Source organism: Parasteatoda tepidariorum, chromosome 8 (assembly GCF_043381705.1).
Source record: "Parasteatoda tepidariorum isolate YZ-2023 chromosome 8, CAS_Ptep_4.0, whole genome shotgun sequence".
In the NCBI taxonomy this organism is placed as follows: domain Eukaryota; kingdom Metazoa; phylum Arthropoda; class Arachnida; order Araneae; family Theridiidae; genus Parasteatoda; species Parasteatoda tepidariorum.
Window position 1 is genome coordinate 91,000,692 of NC_092211.1, and position 18,702 is coordinate 91,019,393.

At 28.9% G+C, this 18,702-nt stretch overlaps 1 protein-coding gene across 6 annotated transcripts in view; it reads right to left on the reverse strand.

The window, feature by feature from the left end:
• The window catches only part of LOC107446553 (methyltransferase-like protein 25B), a 43,518-nt gene that overhangs the window by 16,090 nt on the left and 8,726 nt on the right, over positions 1-18,702 (reverse strand). For 4 of the 6 annotated variants that reach the window (XM_071184369.1, XM_071184371.1, XM_071184370.1 and 1 more), the window contains 6 exons: positions 18,209-18,321; positions 16,869-17,029; positions 10,265-10,395; positions 9,118-9,282; positions 7,930-8,034; positions 1,843-1,884 (listed from right to left, as the gene is read on the reverse strand). In XM_071184369.1, coding sequence (XP_071040470.1) covers positions 1,843-1,884; positions 7,930-8,034; positions 9,118-9,282; positions 10,265-10,395; positions 16,869-17,029; positions 18,209-18,321 — 717 coding nt within the window. The remainder of the gene's footprint in view (positions 1-1,842; positions 1,885-7,929; positions 8,035-9,117; positions 9,283-10,264; positions 10,396-16,868; positions 17,030-18,208; positions 18,322-18,702) is intronic. The other 2 variants (XM_071184374.1, XM_071184373.1) reach the window with 1 other exon arrangement.

Here is an 18,702-nt window from a genome sequence, read left to right on the forward strand (position 1 = left end):
AATACCGACATACTGCCGATATTGCAGTTGATATCGATAATACCATTATGATTAGTTCGATCGATAACTATGTAAACACTTCACGTCAACAATACAACAACAAACCAGCAAAGAAAACAGTGAAATTGATAGTGAGATTAATTACAAGAAATATTTATACTACAAATAGCTTCATAGTTTTCATGATACTACTATGATAACTAAGTGAAGGAAATTAACATTGTCAAAAGTAAATCTTTTGAAATTATTTATAAATAAATTTGCAAGGTAGGTTAAATGTTTACTAATAGAAAAAAAATTATTTAATACTATTTTAATAAAATGTTTGTCACGTTTTTTCAAATGAGTCATTTTGGAATTCAACAGCATAATACAAGATTTCGTTGAATCCAAAAATTGCAAAAAAGTAACACATTAGATCATAAGATTCTGCAAAATAATTTATTACCGAAAAATATTATATTTTTATTTGTATCTTCATAATTTTGTGCAGAATACACTTGTTGTTTTCAAAGCTAAATTATTTTTGTCAGCAAATTTTTTTCTCCCAAGTTTTTCGTAGGCCCCTGAATTTCGTAGGCCCTAGGCATGTGCCTAGTGTGCCTATAGGTTAATCCGGCCCTGCATAAGTCATATAGAAAGTCATATATTTTATATTTATAGATATTTATAGAAAGTCATGTATATTAAGTAATATATTTTATAGAAAGATTCATTTGCAAAAACCTAGTATCATTGTGTTAAAATTATGGTTATTTAAGGATAGCTATTTATTAAATAAACATTAAGAAAAAAATTGAAACAAATTTTTAAGTTTTAAAAATTAATATTTTTTTAATAAACGTCAAAAAATTTAATAAAGGTAGGAGTGGAAGTTTTACAAGAAATAATAAAAACTAGATTCTAGACTCATTTACACGAACATCATTGACTATTAATTATTACCATGGGTTTGAAATTGGCTATTTTCCAGGTTTTGGCTAAAAATTGCACTTTTCCAAAAATCAAATTTTCTAATCTTGCGGGAGACTGCATAATAATAATGAAAATTTTTCCAGTTACCTAACATTTAAAAAAGAAAATTCCTTTTCAAAAAATGGCTTTCAGATATTCAAATATATTTAAATTATGAACATGTTGTAGCAATCAAGACTTTTTTATGTAAATGTTAAAATGTATTAAGACCAGGAACAATTTAGAGAGTATAAAGATTAGAAAAAAAAAATAATCTAATGAAATATTAGCACAGACTATTGAAAGTACTTAATAAATTTTGTATCTACATGAAATATATTTAAAAAAATTTGAATAAAACTTCCGGCTGTGCAATTGAAAAAACAACATAAGTGACAAGCACCATGACAAGTTTTTTCTTTATTTTTCTAATACTATCAATGCATAAATAGAATTTCAGAAAACTCATGCTTGATTGTTTTTTTATTTTTTTAAACAAAAAAATTTCGCAATATTTATCTTATCATACAAAAATACTAAATATATAAAAATCACAATTTTGAGTTTTTTGTCACTTTTGTAGACTTTTCTATTGCTAGGTAGTATTCTAATACAGGTTATAATTTTTCATAAATACAAGTCTGAAAAAAAATTTAAAACAAATTTAATGAAAATTTACAAAAAAATTTTATGTACAGCAATATCTAGCTCATCATACAAAAATGCTAAATATATAAAAATCTCAATTTTGAGTTTTCTGTCACTTCTGTAGACTTTTCTATTGCTAGGTAGTATTCTAATACCGGTTATAATTTTTCATAAATACATCTCTGAAAAAAAATTTTAAACAAATTTAATGAAAATATAAAATAAAAAAATAGTACATACAGGTGATGAACTTTTTGAAGAGAAGCATGTTTCAGAAATGACCTAAGAAAAAAATTTAAAAAAATATATATTATAAATAAATATTAAAATTATTTAAATATAAAGAAAACAAAATTCATTGAAATAACACACTCTTTTCCCGAAAATATCATAAATTTTTGATAAAATAATTGATAATATTGTAAGAAAAACTTACTGCGTTATTGTAGTGCTAGAGTCTTGAAGCTAAGACAATGGGTACAATTATTAATTTTAGTGCCCCCAATTCCAAAATTCGTTACAAAATTTCAATTAATCCATTATAAAGAGGTTAGCAAAAATAATTTGCTCATAGGCTAAGCATTAACTATTATTAATATATTTTTACATTAACTATTATAAATATATAAATTGTCAATGATGCTGTCTATATATCGTATTTTCAAAAGATAACATTGGCGACATTTTCTACCTTAACAGCAGTGATTGAATGTAATTGAATTTCACAGAGAATTCATAACACGCTTTTTCATAATTCTTTATCTTTGATTATTTACATAAGGAAAGCAAATGCAAAATCAATACCCATAGGCATCACCCAATCAAGGGTTTGAAAACAATCAAATACCATGTGTTTATTTTTGTTCATTAGTTAGGCTTCTAAAACTTGTTTCTATAAATGACATAAAATTGACAAATTAAGGAAATTAGCAGCAAAATTAATGGAACGAATTTGCTTAATTGTTGTAAATTTTGATAATCTTGAGTTGGCCGCAAACAATAGCATCATTTTTTTCACGCTAAACTAGATACTTTCAACGACCAGTTGGTCTGTCTCTTAAAATAAATAGAATTTCAAATATTTTGAGATTTAAAATTGCACTGTCAAAATTCAAGGCAATATGTAAGTACACTGAAGAGCCAAAAAAACTGGTATACCTGCTTAATATCGTGTAGGGCCCCTGCGAGCACGCAGAAGTGCCGCAACACGGCTTGGCATGGATTCAATCAATGTGTGAAGTAGTACTGGAGATAATTGACACCATGAATCCAGCAGGGCTGTCCATAAACCAGTGGGAGTAAGAGGAGGTGGGGATATCTTCTGAACATCATGTTGCAAGGCATCCCAAATATGTTCAATAATGTTCAATAGTGTCTAAATTCAGAAGAGAGCCGCTGGCCACCAAAATCCCCAGACATGAACATTAATGAACACATTTGGGATGCCTTGCAATGTGATGTTCAGAAGATATCCCCACCCCCTCTTACTCCCACTGGTTTATGGACAGCCCTGCGGGATTCATGGTGTCAATTATCTCCAGTACTACTTCACACATTGATCGAATCCATGCCACGCCGTGTTGCGGCACTTCTGCATGCTCGCGGGGGGCCTACACGATATTAGGCAGATATACCAGTTTTTTTGGCTCTTCAGTGTATAACAAACTCATAACGCTCAAGTGAGATTGCTGAGAGTGGGTTTGTTTCTTGCATGTACTCATGGTGTTATGGTCAATTTATAAAAATATTTAGTAGTATAACATATGCAAACATTAAAAAAAAAAAAAACGTGCTAATTATTTCAATGGCACCTTTGATGGATGATTAATCAAACTAGCAACTTTTTCAAAATCATAATGTGCACTTAATTACAATTATTAACTATGCAAGCCAATTAATTTCATTTGTAGGTTTTTTCAAACGAAATGAAATTTAACTGTTATAATTTTTTTAAGTTAAAAGAATACACAGATATAAAAAAATAACAATAATAATACATTTTGAAGTAAAAAATAAACTTTAAAAAAAATTTAGATTAATGGTACTGTTCAAGAACAAAAAGGCATCATAAACAAGTAAATGAGTATTTATGTTAAAAATCAGTCTTCACATTTATTTACACATTTAACTGCTAATTAAAATGTACTTTAGCTTACCAGCAAGTCTTATTTAACTTTTTTAGGCCTGGTAGAGAGATTTTTGCTATAAAAAAACTTTTCTAACAATTGAGGGCCAGGAGTTGAAACTTATCTGACCTAAGTCTTAAATAAGGGTACTCAGATATATAATTTCTGTACATTCAGGGTATCTATCTATTTCCTCTCATCTTCTACTTATAGTTTATAAGGACCATGTGCCTGCGATTGCTTTTAACTAATGAGAACAAATTTTAATATTGTAATGCGTTGTCAAAAAGATAGTGCAGCATTTTCCCAATTGATCTAATTTCTACATCGGTGTCAATATTTTTGTTATTCAAATAAAATTTAGCAGCATTCACAATAATTATAGATTTGTATAATATTTATGATATTGTCGCATTCAATGCACTTATGTGTATTATAGGTGATGTGCATAAATCAAAACCTATACTTGTTTGCAAACTTGACTTCATTGTACCAAAAACTGAAAAGAACTGATTTTTTTTATGATTCTGATTTTTTTTTATGATGAATTTTCATTGAAAGAATAAAGTTTGAGAATTTAAAATTCCTGATCAAAAAGGATTTAAACAATTAACTATTATTAACAGTTGGTATTACAATGTTTTTGAATTAGCTTTAATAAATTTAAGAGCCTTAAAATTGAAATGCCATTTGGACGAATAGAAAAATGTTGATTCCAAGATAGCGTACGTTTTAATGTATAACAATGATTTTTCTCAATGAAATGTATTTCACTATATAACGCTGGATAGAGGCGATTGTTTAAAAAACATCTGTTGAAAATTTGCAAACTGCCTAAAAAAACGATCCAAATCAAAGCTCCCTTTCTAGAGTTATTGGTGAACATTAATTTCGTTTTTATATATCGATATTCTTGGGCTGGATACAGAGTTATTTTGTCGCAGTGTTGGAGAAGCAAAAATACTATCTGTTTGCAGTTTGAACAATTATTTATTTTAACCCCTTCCTTCTCGCTCCCGTGAAAATGACGGGGTGAGTTTTGGCTCGCTATTTCTCGCTCCCGTGATATTGACAGGCTGGAGTGTTCAGTAGTAATGCGCCAATAATAATACAACTAATTCATTTCTTTTGCCCGGAAAACATTTTATTTCTCATTTTACACACTATATAGCAGTACCAGGATATTTTTAAGGTAATTGTAAATAGTTACTTCATTTTAAACTAGATACTAGCACTAATCAAATATGTGTATTTGGCAAAATAGACACTTTTATGACCGTTTTCTTAAAAATTAACCGATTGTTAAGGGGTTAAACTACATATGACGATATTTTATGAAGGACTTTGAAGGATTAAATACATGTGTGCCAAAGCACGGGGTTCCCAAGGAAACGTTACAACATCTTAAGAAAAATAAACAAGCTAGCACACAGCAGCTTGACAGCATAAAACAATAATATGAAGCAATGATAACACAACATCTGAAGTATTTATACAAATAACAGTTGCGTCCGATTCCTAATATCCCAAGCATTGAACATATCATTAAAATAAAGAAACAGTTTACACATCCCTCTCCTTAAAATAACATTTAAAGAGTTACTCTTCTAGAAAGGCATATGTGCATGATTGTGTAGTGCTGATTAATAATGATTTATTGATTATACCTAGAAACAAATTTTTTTTTTCTGTTGCATGAGATTTTTGAGAGATCTTAAATACTTTTGTATTGGTGACTTTAAATCAGCAATTCCTTTCTCTCTTCAAGCTCCAGCAGTTCTTTTTTTTTATGAAATTTTCAGTTGATTTCTTCGTTGAAATGTATAAGTTAAGAAAGTTATTTATAACAGGGAGTCGCATATATGCTGCAAAAAAATTCTAGGCGAAGGCACATCAGGAGGAATAAAATTGCAAAGAAATTCATACATGGAAATGTTGTAGTATGCTGCTAGGGTGCTTCCCCATTATGAACTGTTTCTTTCTGTGCTTTTGAACAAGTCATAATAGGGGAAGCACCCCAACCGCATAGGACGACATTTTCGAGCAGGGATTCTTATGCATTTTTAATCTTGATGTTGCGCCCTATCTTCCCTGGAAGTATGTTGCAACATTTATACCATCCCTATTATACATAACATTTTTAAACTTGTACATTTCGACAAAGAAAAATATCATTTAAAAAGAATCAATCAATTCAGAAGCAAAACTAATTTCTGATTTGAAATCTCCACACCTGAACACGGCCCTATTAAGTATTTGCATAAATGCAATATAAAATTTGTCCCAGTGTTATTTACTCTTTGTTTTACACTATTTGAAGAATGAATATTCAACTAGTCTAAAATAATAATATAAGGAGTTTGTGTGTCTCTCTCTAGAATTTTTTAAGCTAACTTGGAGATAAGTTGGCTACTTGAAACAATTTTAGACCCAATCGGAAAAAAGTCTCTTTAAGAAAAAATTTAAAAAATCAGAAAAAAATAGCTGATTTGAACTAGTCCCTTTGGGAAAATATGTTAAAAAAGAAAAGAGAAAAACAAGTTTTTTTTGCATACTATTGCAGGGGTCTGTTTAGAAGAAATTTGGGTCCGTTAAATATCTTTTCATAAAAACGGACCCTTCACAAAATATTTTAACTTAAAAACGGACTCTTCACAAAATGATTTATCTTTTATTCGGACCCTTCACAAAATTATTTATCTTCATTATTGTTTTGTTAATCGAATAAATCCTTCCCAGGAAGAGAGGGAAAGAAAGACAGATGTAAACAAACTAAGTTTTGTCTTCGGCAGACGCTTCTTCCAGTATTCGTTCGAAATGAATATTCTGCATTCAGCAGTATAGGCTAAATACCAAATATTTGTAGGTTGCATCTCTAATTTAGTAGCAGCAATTGCTGTTTATTTCTTAAAATTTAATTTTTTTAATTATAATTTTACAGTGTTGAGCATAATCTTGTATCTATTTACAATTTAAAAACTCCTTGAAAAAGTTTTTTGCAATAACAGGACCCTATTTGCACAAATGCATAAAAGCAGGACCCTGGTTGAAAGAATGTGACTTAACGTTTATTTTATATTCACAAATTATGAGTAATTTTTTCAAAATTTTACAAAAACGGACTTTTCACAAAATGTCTGGACAGACCCCTGTATTAGCAATAAGCATTGATGCAATTTAAACTGAATTCTTTTTTCTTTCCATTTATTTAAAAAAATAACGTAATTTTTTCTTACCTACTGCTCTATTTAATCGAAATCAAATTTCACTAAAAGCTTATTGATAACAATAAATCCTTGATTCATGTCAGATAAGCAATATGAATGGCAGGTGGGGTTGACAGGTTAATATCAGAATGAATTAGTATTTCGAGAATCAATATGTTTATTTTTGTTTATAGTTATGTCTTTGAAAAGTATTTTATGAACAACTTTTGATTTAAAGTTCATATTTTCACACGCCAGAACCTGATGGTTCCTGATACAAAACAGACTATATTTTATGTTACAAAATCAACATATTTAGTTTCTTGACTTGAAAATAGGGTCCCGCTTGTTTGGCCAGGAGAGCTGTTGAAAGTTTAGATCCCTAAATATTAAATTCATTTTTGCGTATTTTTCCATACCTTGAAATCTTTTTAACAAATCGAAAAATGTTTGTGCACAATTATAAAATTCATTTATCTAAAGATAAATCCATATAAAAATAATTTTTCTATTTATTAATATTTAATATTAATTTTAAATATTATGAATTAAAATATTATTATTTTGTTCAATAAAAGTCGAAAAAATATGAATTACAAATATTTATATTATTTTAAAGAATGCAATTTTTAATAACAAAATATAAAATTACAAAAAAATCAGTCATTTGGTTCTTAAGAAATCAACATTTAACTTTGTTCATAACTATAACTAAACTATAACACAGAAACAATTCGATCAAATTTGTCTCAAAAAAAAGCATACATAGCAGTTTTTACACTGATATATTTTTGTGTTTCATTTTGCAACTTAAAATATCTTCCGCACTAATTAATTAGCATTATTAATTATTATCAGCATCATTAAATATTCTTATAAATTTTTATTATTTAACATAAGACCCCCAAACCATTCAGATTGAGTCGTAGTATACTTGAATCATTTGATCCAAAGTTATTCAGATTACATAAAAATCATAAGCTAGAGATTCCTACTTTTTTCAGGCATGCATCAGAAGAGGTAAACTTCATACATTCTTTTACATGATGTGGTAGAGTGTCAGGTGTCTCTTTCTTTAACTTCTTTAAAGAGCAGAAAGCCTGGTGGAGACATAATTATGCATTAAATATACTACAATTCCAAAAATGAAACAAATTTCCTTTGGGGGGGGATGTCTTTAAATTCTTCCCCCCTTGTCAGCAAAAAGCACATCCCATACTTATGTAAGAACTCGCATCACCCATATCACAGTAGTAATCTAATTTTAGGACTAAATTTAAAATAAATGATGTAACTCAGCATAAAACAAAATTTAAGTTTCAATTCATTTTATAAAATTTAATCTTCAATAATCTTTTGTGTTTTCCATTTGTCATTAAAAATCTTGACCTCAGAAACTGAGTCTCGAATATTAACATCATTCCAAAAGATACAGTTAATTGTTATTTTGATGAGGTAAACTACTTAAAACGTGTTTTGTCTAATCAAATAATACAAAGTCACCAACAATGAAGACAAAAATAATGATAAATTTAAAAAAATTAGAATCATTTTAACTTTTTAACTGGTATGTCTTTCAGTTCTGTACATGATTTTGTAGTATTGTTCAGTACTGATTCATTGATATTAATTCACTTTGTAACGAAGAACAATTCAGCTAGTCCAATCTATCTAAAACAAGTATTTGTCTTCTTCTTTCATTCTTTTAAATATATTAAACCAGTAACAAACAATTCATTTTCTTTGTTTACAGTAATCTGCACTTTTTCTTGTTTTAATAACAGAAATGAAAAAATTCTTACAATGCATAAAGCAAGGTTATTAACAAAAACTATCCCAAGTGGTAGATAAATGAGAGTTCTGTTAAAACTGTAAACTAATTGTAATAAGTTGTCCTTTAACTCTCCTTTTTAATAAATAAGTTTCTGATAAATATGTCAAAACTTACAAGTTATGAAAATGCAATTTTATATGTCAGCAAAAATATATATTTTTCACTCTTTTTATAAAAACCCATATCTACATATCATGAATTATTGAAATATACAACTCACATGAATTAAAAGTAAAATTAATAAACAACATAAAATGGAAATTTTTTGAAAATCAATGTAAAAGATGAACAAGACTAAAAATAAAAGGTGCATTTTTAAAAAAGCCCAAAAATTGTGTAAGAAACTCACTTGTTTATCTAAAGCTACAGCCCCAGATACATTGTGATGATTTGCTTCGACAGTTGTCACATTAAAATTGTAAGTTAAATTCAGAAATCTAGAAAGGTGACCAAGCCCAGACCCAATGTCAATGATATTTTTTAGATTAAAATTTGACAACATGATGTCAGTAACCTGTGAATAAAAAGTTATGAATTATTAAACATGATTGCAAAATTATATCTACGTATGTCTCTGATCCAAAGTGAAGGCTAAAACTATGAGTAAAAATAAAAATAATAAAAATTGAGATTCATATGTATTTGGCATATTTGTATACGCTACACACTGCATAAAAATGTTTCTTTCAAAAATCAATTTTTTCTTTTATCAGTTTAGTAAAATAACATTTTAGCATTGATAGTATATGCAAGAGAAAGAAAAATATAGTAGAGCCACTTTTCCATCGTGAAACACTTATACTATTTTAAGTGTCTTTTAATTTAGTGTCACCACTTTTGACAAACTACAGAGTCAAATAACAATAATAATCTCTACATATAAAATGACATATCCGGACTGTCTGATGCATCATTGAAGTCGCCTAAAATGTTATTTTACTCTACTTAGTTGAAAGCAGCTGTCACCATGTCTGTTATTCAATTAACACAAAAATTTATAATTACAGTAAGATGCATATAAGGATCATTAAACTTACTTTTACAGTACAAGTTAAAGCAAGAATCTCATATATTTAGGATGCATACATACAATATTTCTTAAATAAATAAAATTATTTTGCTAATCAAACATACACACAGCACAGTAAGAATATTAATATGAATTTGAACAAAACCAAAGTGAACAGAAGTTGAATATCATAAAATTATTTCACGCAACTGACAGATTTATAGAAATCATATGATAACATAAATATCTTTATTATACAACTAAAATCATGCATGCATTTTATAACAGTTTGTATGAGCAGTCTGCCAAATTAATCTGACAAAAAGACTGAAATCCTTAGACAAATAATAGATATTTTTTATCATTAGGAAAATAGGATTGTAACTTAATTAGTATTTAATAGTTTAGTTAGTAATTATGAAGAAAAAAAACTATAAAGATGGACATAATACTTATTATTTATGAAGAATTCATAAGTTTTACTTACTTTTGCAATGCGGAAAATTTCATGTTGCTTTTTAGGTTTCACGTGTCTCCTACAAAAAGATGGGATTTTCTTATGTTGACAAGATTTACTATTAAATTCATCCACAGAAGAACTCCAATCATTATCTGAACCTTCAAAAAGAAATTATTTAACTTAACAAAAAATACTGCAAAATATATTTCAAAAAAATTAAAGCCTGACCTGAAAATAAGCAATTGATTTTACAGCTATAAAAGTTTCTTCAAAATTCTACTGAATATTCAGAAAGACATAAGCAGTGAGATTAAACAACAAAGCTAATTTGCATGTTTAATAAACAAGATAATCATTTTAACTGTCCAAAACTGATTTTGACCACTGGGGGGAAAAGTTTTAATCGTCCATAAGTGGTTTCAACCATCCCAGAAGGGTCAGAACTGTTAAAAATGATTTCAATTGGATTTTCTTTTTAGAAATAACTTAATGCAAAAAAAAAAGGAAGAATGCTCTTAAAGAATACACTAATAAGTTTAAGAGACTAATTAATAAAATATCCTTATAGAATAAGAAGGCCCAAAATGATCATATAATTGTGAAAGATGTGTCTATCAGTTGCAATTAAAAACATAAAAAATGAGTTCCTTTTATAAATTCCCATTATATCTGTTGTGTCAGTTCTTCATCAACAGGAAGATTATTTTCTAAGTTTGAAACAATCCCAATTAAATTACAAAACCATCTAAGTTCAAAGGCAACAGCAAAACTAATTAGCATAACTTCCACTTATTCTATAATTTTTAAAATTTCAGTGGTCAAAATGAATAGCAAGATGAATAAAAGCAATGGTTAAAACCCGAATGTTTAAAACTGATACAAAGCCTTTAATCAAATAAAAAAAAAAAAAATCAGTCTAGCAACAGCCAGCTGTCGGCCAAGAGGGAAATGGAGGCTCAGATTATTTGGAGACCAACGAGATGATAGTGGTCAACATGCTCTTCAGATCAGTTGGTACCAAAACTAGGTGGGCTTCCAACTGCCAAGAAAAACACTGGTTTGCAATAATAAAATTTCAGTGCCTCAACTAATGTGGTGAATAAAACTAAATATTACTGAAATAGAAACTTTGATTTTAAGCAAGCTAATTTTTACATTATCAACTTTACTATTTTTTATTAAATTTCACATAAATTGTACTTGATAAACAAAATTCTATATAACAATTTTTCTTTTTTTTGAAAAACTACTTGATTTAATTGCAAGTTACCGCTGCGGTTCTTTGGAAGACTAAAAAAATATATAATCCTATTTAAGAGCAAGAAGAAAACTGATTTGGACTGATAGAAAGCTCCCACATCAATTAAGTCTTCACAGCATTAAATTAACTATAAAAATTAAATAACTCTTTAACTAATCATTTGATTTGTAGACTCAGAATTAACAACATTTATATTTTCTTCATTTATGTTTGTGGTGATGGGTTCGCCGCTCATCGTAAAATCAAGTTTATTTCATTTTATTATCTGTTTGTCTTTAATCAATTGTGTTTTTACTTATTTTTGAAGTGAATTGAATTAAGAGTTCTGACGTCATCATATTCTTAGAATTGTATAAATACCAGCATGCATATGGCAGCTTGCCAGTATTTCTCCCATCACCTGCTGTGATAATGTTTCTTGTAATTCAAACCAACTTGTATATAATGTAAGTATGTTCAAAAAAATATTAGTATTACAAAGGAGCTATCTTCGCTTACTTCAATGGTGACCCAGACGTCTGACAATACAAGCAACTTTTATTTTTCATTTTTCCTGTTTTTGCTTCTTGTATTATTCTTGGATTAATAGGAAACTGCAACTATGGCGGAATCGTCTGCAGTAAAAATTCCCATCTTCAATATCTCTGATCCACACCTGTGGTTCCATATGGTCGAAGCAACTTTCCAGCTTACGACACCGAAGCCGATTACAGAGAGCAAAACAAAGTTTAACTACTGCCTTGTCCACTTTACTCTAGAAGTAGCTGCATTTGTAAGGGACGTCATTATAACTCCTGAAGCAGACGATCCTTTCAAAAAGAAGAAATTATTGCATGCTGAGGGGAAACAAAGTCTCAGGAAATTCGACGTTTACTCTCCGGAGAGCAACTAGGAGATAGAAAGCCTAGCAAACTCTTGCGCACTATGCAGAGAAGAGCTGAATCCCACGAAATCTCAGATTTCCTACTTTTGGAACTATTTCTAAATCAGCTACCGCAGCATGTTCAGTCGATATTGGTCGCAATCCCTTCACTGAACTCAACAAGAGCTGCTGAAATTGCTAATAAAGTAATGGAAGTGTCTACTTCAAGTGAAGTTAGCGAAGTCTCTTCAAACTAACAATGCACCTTTGAGCTTTTAGAAGAAGTTAAAGCACTGAGAAAAGAAGTAGCAGCATTGCAGAGATGCTGTAGGTCTCACAACCGGAACTATTCACAGTTTCGTAATCGCCAAAGCCAATCCTCATCTCCACATCGAAACTCCGAAATGTGTTTCTATCATCAAAAATTTAAATCGGATGCTAGAAAGTTTGTCAAACCCTGCATCTACCAGAAAAACCAAGAAAGGCGAGAGTAAGTGCGACTAACATCTTGCCTCCAACAAATTGTCGCCTTTTTGTGAGAGATAGACAATCTAACAAACAATTTCTAGTGGATACCGGAAGTGATTGCTCAATTATTCCAGCAAATAAAAAAGAAAAAACTCTTTCTCCGATACAGACCTTTAAAGCTGTGAACAATACCATTATAAAAGTATACGGTAAGAAATTGTTAACTTCAGACTTCGGTCTTAGACGAAAGTTTAATTTTCCATTTTATATTTGTGATATAACTAATCATATTATAGGTGCAGATTTTTTATACTATTTTAGTCTAAAACCTAATATTAGAAAACGTTGTCTAAATGATATTAATGCTAATTTAAATTCTCATTATATTTTTAAAACTACTGACATTATTTCAATCAAAATTGTTTGTGGTGAAAATGATTATGAAAAATTGTTAAACGAATATCCTGAAATAACAAAACCTATTTGCTCAGACCAAATTGTTAAGCATAATGTTGTACATCATATAGAAACTTTTGGTTCACCAGTTTTTGCTAAACCTCGGCGTCTAGCGCCCGATAGGCTAAAAATAGCAAAAATGGAATTTCAACATATGTTAGATTTAGGCCACATGCGCCCATCCAAAAGTAATTTTTCATCACCTTTACATTTAGTTCCCAAGAAAAATAGTTTGGACTGGCGTCCAGTAGGTGATTATCGAGCTTTAAACGCTCAAACTGTTAAAGATAAATATCCAATTCCTAATATTATGGATTTTACTAGTGAACTACATGGAACTAAAATATTTTCTCACATTGATTTAATTCGAGCTTTCCATCAAATACCTATAGCCCATGAAGATGTACATAAAACTGCAATAATAACTCCTTTCGGATTATTCGAAAGTACTCGTATGCAATTCGGACTTTGCAATGCAGCCAGTACTTTCCAACGCTTTATTGACGAAGTAACTAGAGGCTTGGAAGGCGTTTACGCTTTCATAGATGATATATTAATAGCTTCCGAATCTCCCGAAGAGCATATAAAATATTTAAAATCACTTTTTGATAGACTGCAGTATTTTCGTTTAACAATAAATCCCTCTAAATGCTTACTTGGTCAGAATAGTTTACAATTTGTAGGTTTCAAAATTTCCGAAAAAGGTATTGAACCTTTAAATGATCGCGTTAATGCAATTCTAAATTTTCCAAAACCAAATATGATTACTCAATTACGTAGATTTCTAGGATTATTTAATTTTTATCGACGCTTTATTCCTAATGCAGCTCATATTTTATCACCTTTAACCAAGTTTTTAGAAGGACAATGAAATATTAAGAAATCTAACTAATCATCAAAAAAATCTGATTTACTGTTAGTTTGGACCGATACTTCAAACAAATCTTTTTCTGTTGCAAAACAAGCAATAGCCGATGCAACTCTTTTAAAATATTCTAAACCTGGTGCTAATTTAAGACTGTGGACTGATGCGTCATATTTTGAAATCGGCAGTTCTTTAATGCAATATCAAAATAATGAGTGGGAACCAAATGCATTTTTCTCAACAAAATTAAATAAAAGTCAGCAAAATTGGTCAACATTTGATCACGATTATTGGCAATATATGCGTCAATAAAAAAAAATTCTTCAAATGCTTGAAGGTAGAAGTTTTACTATTTTTACTGACCAAAAACCTCTAATTTATGCGTTTAAACAAAAACCTGAAAAATGTTCCCCGCGCCAATTCAGATATCTTGATTATATTTCTCAATTTTCAACTGATATTAAACACGTAAAAGGAAAATCTAATTCAATTGCTGATACTCTATTGTGAATAGAAATAAATGCAATTTCAAAACCTCCATTAATAGACTATAAAAAACTAGAACAGGAACAAAATGAAGATTCAGAATTGAAAGAAATATTTAATTCAAATAATTCATCTTCAAAATTAGAAAAACATTACTTTTCTTTGGAAGATGTTAAACTAATATGTGATTTTTCAACTAAGTACCCTAGAAATCCAAAATTATACAGGCAAATTATTTTTGATAATTTACATTATTTTTCTCATCCTGGAATATATTCAACTACAAATTTAATTTCTAAACGATTTGTGTGGCCCAACATGAAAGTGTATATCAAAAAAAAAGTTTGTTCTTGTGAGAAATGAGAAATGTCAGCGAGCTAAAGTTTTCCAACACACTAAAGCTTCTCTTAACACATTTGCTCAACCCGATGCAAGATTTTCCCATATCCATCTGGATTTTATTGGCCCACTTCCTATTTCTGAAGGCAAGCAATACTGCCTTACAATAATAGATAGATTCACGAGATGGCCAGAAGTTATCCCTGCTACGGATATGACTGCCGAGACCACCGCAAAAGCACTTATTCACGGTTGGATCTCTAGATTTGGCACACCCATTACTATAACCACCGATCAAGGCCGAAATTTTGAATCAACTCTTTTTTGAAATATCACTAATATCTTAGGCAGTAACCACATCCATTCTACTTCATATCACGCGCAAAGTAATAGAATGATAGAACGATTTCTTAGACAACTTAAAGGTTCTATAATAGCACAGGAAAATAATAAATGGACCGAAATTTTACCAATTGTTTTATTAGGTATTCGCACAGCTTTAAAAGCTGATATTAATGCAACTTGTGCACAACTTGTTTATGGTACTTCCTTACATCTACCTTTGGATCTTTTAAACGCAAATTCTTTATCTCCACGAGTAACAGAAAATTATGTCACAAATTTAATGGCCGCAATGAGAAAATTAAGTCCTGTACCAGCATCAGCACACAGTAAAAATAAGTTCTATATTAATCCTAATTTAAAATCTTGTTCTCATATATTTTTAAAAGTAGATAAAATTCGTCCTCCACTATCCCCTGCATACACCGGACCACACCGGGTAATTGAACGTTCTGATAAAACCTTTATTATTGATTTTCATGGTAAGAAAATAACTGTCTCAATAGATAGAATTAAANTTCCCCCCGTATAATTAGGTATGAAATATATTGCGTTATTTAATCATTGGTTTTGTTTATATTATTTAATTTAGGAATTGTAATTATTTTTAAAAAATAAATATGAGAATTTTGTATTTTTTAAACTTTATTTCTTGTCTAAACTTTCAAATTTTTTAATTCTTTTAAATGTTATATTTCTACCATTTTTTTTCTTTTTAAAGTTAGGAGTACCTTTCTTTTTTCTCTTACTTTATGCATTACACTTTTTCCTTGCACTTCGGGTGCGATAAAGCATCGATTATCGACACTTTTTGGTCGATCCAGAAAACCGGGAAATTCAGATATCCGGGATAGCGATGGTCCCGAGCATCCCGGATAATTGGTTCTCTACTGTATAAGGAAATTAGTCTTACACTTTCCTCCAAATACAGATAAATGATAAAATGTAACATTTGCAATCTTGTAAATGTAACAAAAATGTAACATTTGCAATCAAAATGTTAGAGGTAACATCTAAACTTAGCAATATTGGCAAACATTGAGAGTTAGTTTGAGGATTGCTTAGTTATGTTGGATTAAAAACAGTAATGAAAACTTTGTTTTTCCTTCAAAGCTCTTGTTTAACACAAAAGTCAATTTTTTTACAAATAAAAATAGTCCAAAAAAGTCGGAAATGTGAAGCTTATAAAATAAAATAAAAAATAGCGTTAATACCTTTTTTTAAAATTGGAAGTGATATAGTCTCATATCAATGACAGACTGTTGCCATGCAAACATTTGTAAGCCAAAGAGTATCTTGATATAACTTATTGTATTTAAAAACAATATTTCAAAATAAATGAACGGAAAAGGATTTTGTAAGAAAAAAATTTAATTACTAATGGTAAGTTTTCAAAATCAGTTTCAATTTTTCTTTTTTTTAATTGAAATAAAGGCACATTAAAACAATTGTAAGGATAAGAAACTAATGTACTTCAGTACCTTGCAAGAAATGCAAAGTTCAAAAACCAGAATTATTTTTATAAATATTAAAAAAAATCAGCATTACTTACTAAATTCCTCTTGGATAATTGGGATTTTAGGATCTACTTTATATGTTTGAGTGAGAAAATTTAGTATGGCTTGAGGTGAAATAATTGATTTACGATATAACGATAAAGATGATATACAGGCTCTTATTGACAATAAACTTAATGGCCAAGGCTTCTGAGACCTAGAATGAGGATGATAAAAGATGCTGAACTGACAGTTATGAAGTCCGCACACAATAAGATTTAAAAAAGCATTAAGTCAAAATAAACAAAATTGTTCTCGGACCATTTCTAGCCAATGTTATTGTTAATTTTATATTTTTTATTTGAATTTAAAATTTTAATAAAAATAAGTATTGGATACTCTGTGGTCTCTAGATGAAAATTAATTTCCAACTTTATATTTTACTGGGCAAGTATCTAATAAAGAATTAACACAACATTCGAGGTAATGTTAAGAAATAGTGTGCTAAAAAGCTAAAAATTTAGTTAATTTCTCAGTTGTTAAACAAGAATTTTCTTTCATTTAGAATGTGGCTGCAATAAATTTTTACACCAGAAATATTTGTGAATTACTACCAAATAAAATAACATCATTTCTACAACCAAATATGCATTATAATTGATATCTTTAAATATAAAGGTGTTTAATAAAGAGAATAACTTCTGTTTGTCTGTTATAGCAGCATTATTTTAATTAAAATTATTTTAAGAATTCCTTTCAATAAATGCAGGTTTCATAATGAAGTAAAGAAATCAACAAGAAAAAAAAATTTAAATAACCAGGACATTTTTGGAACCCAGACTACTTCTGAAAAAAGCAAACAAACTAGAAAAAAAGTTTCATCTGCTCTACTTCTGTATAATAAAGGTAAATTTTATGACAAAAACATAATAAAATATACTAGATATTTTTATTTCAGTAATAAATTATTTGGAATAAAAAATTACAACAATTTACAGCATAATTTTTTTAATGGAGAATGAACAAATACATGATGGTTAGAGATCAAAATATAGATAATTTTTATGGCATGAGTTCATTAAAAAAAAAAAAATTATAGCCAATAACTATTAATATTTCCTCATATATATATTTAATTTAAATTTATAATCAAATTCAAGACATGCTTAATCTAAAAACTTTAAAGTAGGGTTTCAATAATCCTGAAGCAAAGACACAGTGAATATGACACTATGATGTGACAATTATAATGTCTCAATTCTATAATTACGGCACTGTTGATTGAAATATATTATTTTTAAAATCAGATGAAAGAAATCAGTTATTGGAAAGAAGAAAAAAAAACGTTACTGCATTTGCTAAATAATAAACAAAAATGCAGATAAAATTTCAATACTTAACACTTTCTTCATATTTAAGAAACATAGCTAAATCTGAAGTTTCAGAGTTCTGTATAACATCATGCCAACTAGATGGTATTTTAGTCCACAATGATTCAACAAAATAATCCTAAAAAGAAAATTAATTGTTAAATAAAAACTGTAAACTATCAAGTTTTAACTTCACATAGCAAATATATTATCTTGTCTTTACACTAAACACTCCATAAAATAACCATCATGTTATCTTTTAAATATATCAAATATTTTTTAAAATGTCTTTATTTATTTACTGAATTTTTAAAGTATTTTGTTAAACGTCACACCGATTAATGTAAAGAATTCGATTTTTAAATTATTTGGAAGTAGTGGAAAACTACGTTTGTTCTGTCAATCGTTTTTTTTTATTTGCTCTTAAATATTGTATATATTTATATATTCAATTATAATTGCTCATGTATGAGTTAAAATATTAAAATAGACTTGTAATAACTACCAAATTGTCTTATAA